Genomic DNA, 6,933 nt, shown 5'->3' on the forward strand with positions numbered 1-6,933 from the left:
GGTATTTATGGATATATCGAGTTTAAACTAGGAAATTTTTGCTCCATTAAGTGTCCTATCTCAAGGAGTTTGGCAAAAAATTTATGGTTAGTTTCTTGTAAGCAAGTTGCCTTGTGAGGTGTTAGACAAAGTTTGGAAGAAATCACATTATGTTTATCCCAATTCAAGACCTTCACTAAAATGTCAATTGAGTAAAATTATTTATACTTACAACGAATACTACTTTTTGCATTATAACATATCATAGATGTTACTTAGCAGAAGAATTAATATTCACTGTTAATACATAGAGTTTTATTGATACCAATTTGCCTCTTAAAAAAGGATTCTTTCCAAAATTTGCTTCTTTTTGAGATAGGGTCCTAAAATTGCAGATAAGGCTTTCATATTGTAGTCGTCAATGACTGATGATGCTTCAACAGACAAGATGGAAACCAACCTATGACTCCATATTGCTTTGCCAAACACAATAATTGGGTTCCATGAAACAACTCCACATAATTTCTCAACTGGATGGAACAACAGACAAACTATAATAACAAAACTATTGACCACTCATCTTGAATTCAATTTACATGGTTTATATACAAGTTACAGTGTGATCAAAATACCTCAAACATACTCTGTCAACCTCTGATAAGCTGTTGCTAAACGGGTTGACCTTTTCCGGGCCATAAAATTAGTAGAATTTACACAATGCAGCAAAACTAAATTCCTACTCATCTATATCACAAAATTTACCATCCATCCGGTTCTGGACAGCTTTGACAGCAGCAACTCTAGCAGCAGTGGCTGCTCTATTTGCAGCCAGCACCGCCTTGTTCACCTGTTCATCCACTCGGTGTAGGTGAATGGCATGGTCAGCAGCTTTTCTAGCACCCTGCAATTTAACAACCAAAATATATGATCCGAGACTGAGGTGAGTAATGGTTTGTAGTGCTACCATCAACAGGTAATGTATACTGAACAAGTAATTGACGGATACAATACCTCAACTGCTCTAAGTACTGAATCTGTATGTGGAGGTAGAGGAGTCTTAAGGTTGCCACAATCCCATCCTCCACATCTTTTGTCTCCATTGCGAAAAGTATACAAGCCATAGCCTTGCTTGCGGCCTTCATGCCATGATCCCTCATAACAGTGGCCATTAGCGAAGTGATAAACACCAAAACCATGAACTTTGTCCCCAAAATATTCTCCAGAATATTGATCTCCATTTCTACGAAACAATAAAATTTACATTCAAACTGAGACTCACAATGACATAATTTATAAATCAACAATATCAAATAAAATTCAGTCTGCCTTTGAGTACAAAAGGAAGAAAAAACTAATCAATACATAGACAATCTGAGAGGCAATATCAGAAAGTTAAACCAAAATTTCATACATTCTCCGGATTATCCAACCAAACAATGCAGAACATTGAAACAATTAGCAAACCAATTATTGTAATTTTCATATATATGATGTTACATCTTTTTAAATCATTCAACATCATTAAAGCTTGGAATAATCTGAATCTGAAAATCAATTCAATACCGTTAAGAAAAAATAATTATCAATAGACCAAAATAGAAACACCCATAACCAAGAAAACAATGAAAAGTAAACACCAACAAAAATTTACTGTTCTATAAACCAGGAAATTAAATTTAAAAAAAAAAAAGCAAGAGAAAATATACCTGAAATGGTAGCGACCAAGGCCGTGCTTGACACCGCATTTGAATTCACCCACATAAGAGCTCCCATCCGCACATGTTTGAACACCAACACCATGGCTCTGCCCATTACACCACTGTCCAGCATAAGAATCCCCTGTATAAAATCTATATATACCATATCCATGCCTCAAACCTTGCCTATATTGCCCTTTATATCTACTGCCTCTAGCCCAGCTCTCTATGCCGTAACCATCATACTTACCATCGACCCACTCTCCTTCATACCTTCCATTCACGAAGTAATTATAAACTCCGCTTCCACTACACTTCCCTTTGTGAAACTCTCCTTCATAGAAATCCCCGTTGCTGTAAAACTCCACCCCTTCACGCACAATCTTCTTCTTCTTCACTTTCTCATTCCTTCGTTTCTCCTCGTCTGATTCTCCAATGAACCAGTGGATTGGTTTCGTCTGGTTTCTTGAAGTAAGTGTAAATCTTTTTGTTGTTTCTTGCGTTATTTGTCTGATTAAATTCTTGTTCTTGTTCGCCAAGAACAGAGTAATAGCTACAAAGATTAAAGCCAACAACAGGTTCTCCGAGGTGGGGATTTCTTCTCTTTTCATGTTCAAGAAGTAAACGAGGAGAAATAGAGAGAAGAGCGTGAAGAAGGAAAAGGAAGCCATTGCAAAAACGGGGAGAAATCGGGCCGACCCGGTTCGATTTGAAAACCCGAATTTTTTCCTCTTCTTTCCTTGTTTTAGTAACAATTCTTGTTCTTTCCCTTTCCCTTCTTCTTCATCCATTCGCTCGTTGCGCATCTCAGCTTCGGCGACAGAGTTGAGACTGTGGATGGACGATCGGATGGTGGGTGACGACCGGAGAAGCGACGACTGGGTTCTAGTAAGCTTGTGACTCTCCATTGGTCTTCAAAAATTCAAACTCAACCGTCCAAAATACGTACAAAATCTTCAGCTTTCTAAATTCTACTAAGCCGTTCTGTAACGGGAGATTCCAATTCTGAAGATAAGTATTCTTAAGACCTTGGCCGGCGACATTAAGGACTGACACATAAGCACAGGCTGAGCTAAAATGGAAGAGCCTTTTTAAGGAAAGAAGAAAGCTCAAGACACAGATAGGTAGAAGAAGAGAGAATTTTTAGGCGTTTGGAAGAGATTACTGAGAGTCTGTGCAATTTGGACCGGGTTTTCGGGTATTTATGGTGTAATGGGGAGAGAGGGCGAGATTTAATCTGGATCGTCTGATGGGGATAGAACGGTTAGATTGAATAAGCGAAATTACAGTCGTTGGATTCGATTTTTTTGATCTTGGACTTAACGGGAAAATCTGGTACTGCGGATCTGGATTCGGCCCGCCCCTTTTTGGCTTTACTATGACACGGTGGCACACCGTAATTTGAAATTTTATACCAAAGTTTTTGTAAAGCTTAAAAAAAAGAAAATTGGTATTTACATAAATAATACATACAATTTTATATATTTATATATAAAATTATATCTATTAATTATTATAATAAATTGGTGATCAATATTTGATTATTATCATTATTTTGTTTAGTTTGTTAATTAATAAAATATTTTAATAATTATCAAATATAAAATTTAATTTGATTATCATATTTATTTTATCTATTAAAATATTATTAAATAATTTTATTTTTATTTATTAAATTTTTTAATAAAAATAACAGTATTTTTATTAAAATAATAAATAATATAAAAATATTTTAAAATAATTATATTTAAATAAAATAAAATCATAAAAATTAATAAGTTTTTTGTATTATAATATAATTTTTAATAATAAAAAATTACTTATTTGTTAGGATTTATTGAGTGATTTGTTGTAGGAAGAAATTTATTAAACCGGTCAAAGTAATTGATTTTTTAATAAACAAAAAATCTTTAAGAGATATTATTAGTTTGGTAAAAAAAATACCATAATCCAGACTTAATTAATTTTAATTAAAGATATGATTTCAACTTTAATTAATTATATATAGGAAAAAAAGGCGTAAATTAATATTATTATTTTTATTTATTTAATTTTTTTATAGGTGGTAAGATTCCACCGTATGTATTCGAATTCACGACAGTGTGGTACGATAACCGTCGATCAAAAAACATGAATCCCGAGATTTGAAGAGGTACGCTTTCGGATACAACGAGGCAAGTTGTTGGGTTGTGATGTGGTGTGACGTGGAGTAGGGTAGACTTTTGTGGAGTAATAATTGGTGGACGGTGGGGGTGAGATTAATGATTAGTCCCAGGCTTCGGTAGATCCTTTTTATTTATTTACCAAACTAATAAAAAGTCGATTGAAAAGATGTGACAGACCCATTTTTACAATGTTAAAATTAACTATAAAGGGTAATTAAGTAAATATTCATTAGCCCATTTTTTTGATAAAATAAACTACAAAGTTCTTTTATACTGAATTTTTAGATAAAATTGTTATAGAAAGTTGAAATAAAACAGATATTTATATGGCTAAAAGACTTATTTTCACCCAAGGGTGACTTTGAAATCTTCAATTTTTATTAAAATTTACCCTTAATTAGAAGAGTAAAATTATCATTTTATTAATTATATTTAAAAAATATAATTTTATTTTATTTTTTTAATTTTAAAACCAATAATTCTATCCTAATTTTATCTTTTTCAGTTTTTAAAAATATTTTTTTCTCTTTCATCCGTAAAGTTTTTTGCTTCTCTCTCTTACCATCATATGTGGCAACCATCTCCATTGTCTCCCACCATTTTTCCTCCCTTTAATCATCTCTCTTTGTCAATGCCAAAAGATGAAGATGTTCAAGGGCAAGCCAAAGGGAGGAAAAAGGGTGGGAAGATAACAAAGATTGTGGCCGAAGAGAGAAGAAAAAAAACCTTAAAAATGAAAGAAAAATTATTTTTTAAAATTAGAAAAATTAAGATTTATATAAAATTATTAGTTTTCAAAATTTGAAGTGGGGGAATGAGATAATTTTTTTTATAATACTAATAAAATGATTTTTTTTATAAGTAAAATAACAGTTTTACTTTATAATTAATAAAAACTTTTAATAGAAGTTAAATAAAGTATGAATATTGAAAATTTTAAAATTTAACGGATAAAAATTTAAAAATTGACTAAACCTTGGGTGGAATAAGTCATTTGGCCTATTTACAATCACATTGCTTTTAACATTGTATGAGCAATTGTTTGTCAAAATTTACGGAGTCCCACAATACTATTTACTTGCATGCGAAAATGGGAATGACTATTTCTCACATGAAACTTAGATGAAAGGGTAAATTTTTCAAGTTTGAAAAATCACTTTTTCTCTTATAAGTCAATTTTTACAATTAACTTTAACTACAAAAGAATATAAAAGTAAACAGATAATTACGTTAATATTAAAATATGAATAATTTAAAATGCCCTTAAAAGCCCTTCAACTACTTTTCTGAAACCGCATTTAAACCTTTTCTATCTCTATCCTCTCTACTATAATCATCACTTAATCTCGAATCTCATTGTCTCCTCTCTAGCCTCTCTTGTCTCCCTCAACCTCCATCACTACCATGGATGTCTTCGTCATCCAACCCTAAATCTTTGCAAAACTTGAAAGAATTTATGACATCAAGCTTAATTGAAAAATGCTTGTGCATACACAAACATCATAAACTAAATTTGCAAATACCAAAACATGAAAACAAAAATGTTAAAACACAACATGAAATTCAATGAAAACTTATCCTTCAAGAACTTTAATAACCATGAAATTAAACAAAAGGGTAAATATTAATTCTCTTTTCTCGTTTGATTTGATGTTGATAACAGAGAGTTAAATATAGTCAAACTTAAAGGGTGAAAAATCATCATTTTATTAAGGTTCAAATAAAAGATAATTATTTCGCTTATATTGGAATTATGTATGCACATCCTACATCATTTAAGAATGAAAAAAATTGATTGATTGAATGATCTGTAAACCCTTTAAACTATTAAAACGTATTTTAAATTGTATATTTAAAATAAATAATATCTTAATAATAAATCAAACTATTAGAACAGAGATATTACAATTTATAACTTTTAACACGTAATTGTTTCGTGTTCATACACAACTAATTGCTTGAAATACATAGAATTGTCAATTTTTTAGTATCAATTATGTGTTTGACTATCAATCTTTCTTGATTACTACTCTGACTTCTTTAAACTTCCCTTGCAAGTTAAATTCTCAAATTGGACCACATTTTGGTTCACTTACATTAACAGAAACATATGGACATGATTAATGAAGGCAGCGGTCAACCAATTCTGACCAAATAATACTCCAATGACATGGCCAGTGGCTGCAAAGGAAACACAAATTAAAGTAACAACCACATTAATTTAATTGGCCTACTTTGACTTTGCCTGCATTGAATGCATAACAAGAACCGGCAGGGAAACAATTTGAAGTGGAAAAGGTCAAATTTAGTAAAGAATAATCGATTTGATTCTGAATAGGAGAGACGGTGGTGAATTTCAGAACCTGACTTGTAATTTATTATACTGCAGTGTTAACATGAACTCACCCTGGTCAAAAACATGAACTCACCCTATGAAATATTGAACTTATATAAAATTTACATAGAAAAAATTTGAACTTATATCCCTTTTATACATAAAATCTCTTTTTTTTTTTGGTTCAATGGGGGTATCTCTATGAAATATTGAAGCAAGCATAAAACATGAACTCACCCTGGTCAAAAAATTTAAGTAGGGAATTTATATATTCAAATTTGGTAATATTTTATGTGGTAAACGATTAATCTTGCAATTATTAAAAGCATCAAATAATTGTGGCACTAAAAACAAACAGAAAAGACAAGACATTGAAGAACGATTATCCCATTAGCCGGAATGCTCTTCAATTTTTTATTCCATCATTCTTCTATAATGATCTTGCCCTTTGACGCGTTGTTTGCACTAACCGCCTACACTGTTTTTCATTGCAATTCTAGCTTGTGTTCACCATGCAAGAACCCAAAATAGGAAAGCCAAAAGCCCACAATGTCTTACTAGTAGGCCCAAACTGGGCAGCTCCACCCAAAGAAAAGCAGTCCACAAGGGTTCCGCAAAGTGCAACCACCTTCACCACTGGCTGCTGTATTCGGTGGCAAAACTTTGGCCCTGGTGGGGATTCTCTACAATTTCTCTCTCTCTCTCTCTCTCTCTCTCTCTCTCTCTGTATATTCTCCATAGACTGGATCAAAACTGA

At 32.2% G+C, this 6,933-nt stretch overlaps 1 protein-coding gene across 1 annotated transcript; it reads right to left on the bottom strand.

Annotated features, from left to right (window-relative positions):
• Positions 1–531: 531 nt before the first annotated feature.
• On the bottom strand, positions 532–2,861 carry LOC123202573 (radial spoke head 10 homolog B-like). The gene is made up of 3 exons (XM_044618509.1): positions 1,686–2,861; positions 991–1,219; positions 532–880 (listed from the first exon to the last, which is right to left on the bottom strand). Exons 1-3 carry the CDS (start codon positions 2,582–2,584, stop codon positions 716–718), a joined length of 1,293 nt encoding a protein of 430 aa, XP_044474444.1. The 5' UTR covers positions 2,585–2,861; the 3' UTR covers positions 532–715.
• Positions 2,862–6,933: the final 4,072 nt, after the last annotated feature.

The sequence above is a fragment of the Mangifera indica genome, chromosome 19, assembly GCF_011075055.1.
Source record: "Mangifera indica cultivar Alphonso chromosome 19, CATAS_Mindica_2.1, whole genome shotgun sequence".
Lineage (NCBI taxonomy): Eukaryota > Viridiplantae > Streptophyta > Magnoliopsida > Sapindales > Anacardiaceae > Mangifera > Mangifera indica.

Bases quoted from the DNA above. Each gene is read 5' to 3' on its own strand.
- LOC123202573 (XM_044618509.1), bottom strand. From the start codon at position 2,584: ATGGAGAGTCACAAGCTTACTAGAACCCAGTCGTCGCTTCTCCGGTCG. The intron at 1,220-1,685 runs GTATATTTTCTC...ATTGTTTCGTAG, and splicing joins CTTGGTCGCTACCATTTCAG to AAATGGAGATCAATATTCTG. The intron at 881-990 runs GTATTGTATCCG...GTTAAATTGCAG, and splicing joins CAGTACTTAGAGCAGTTGAG to GGTGCTAGAAAAGCTGCTGA.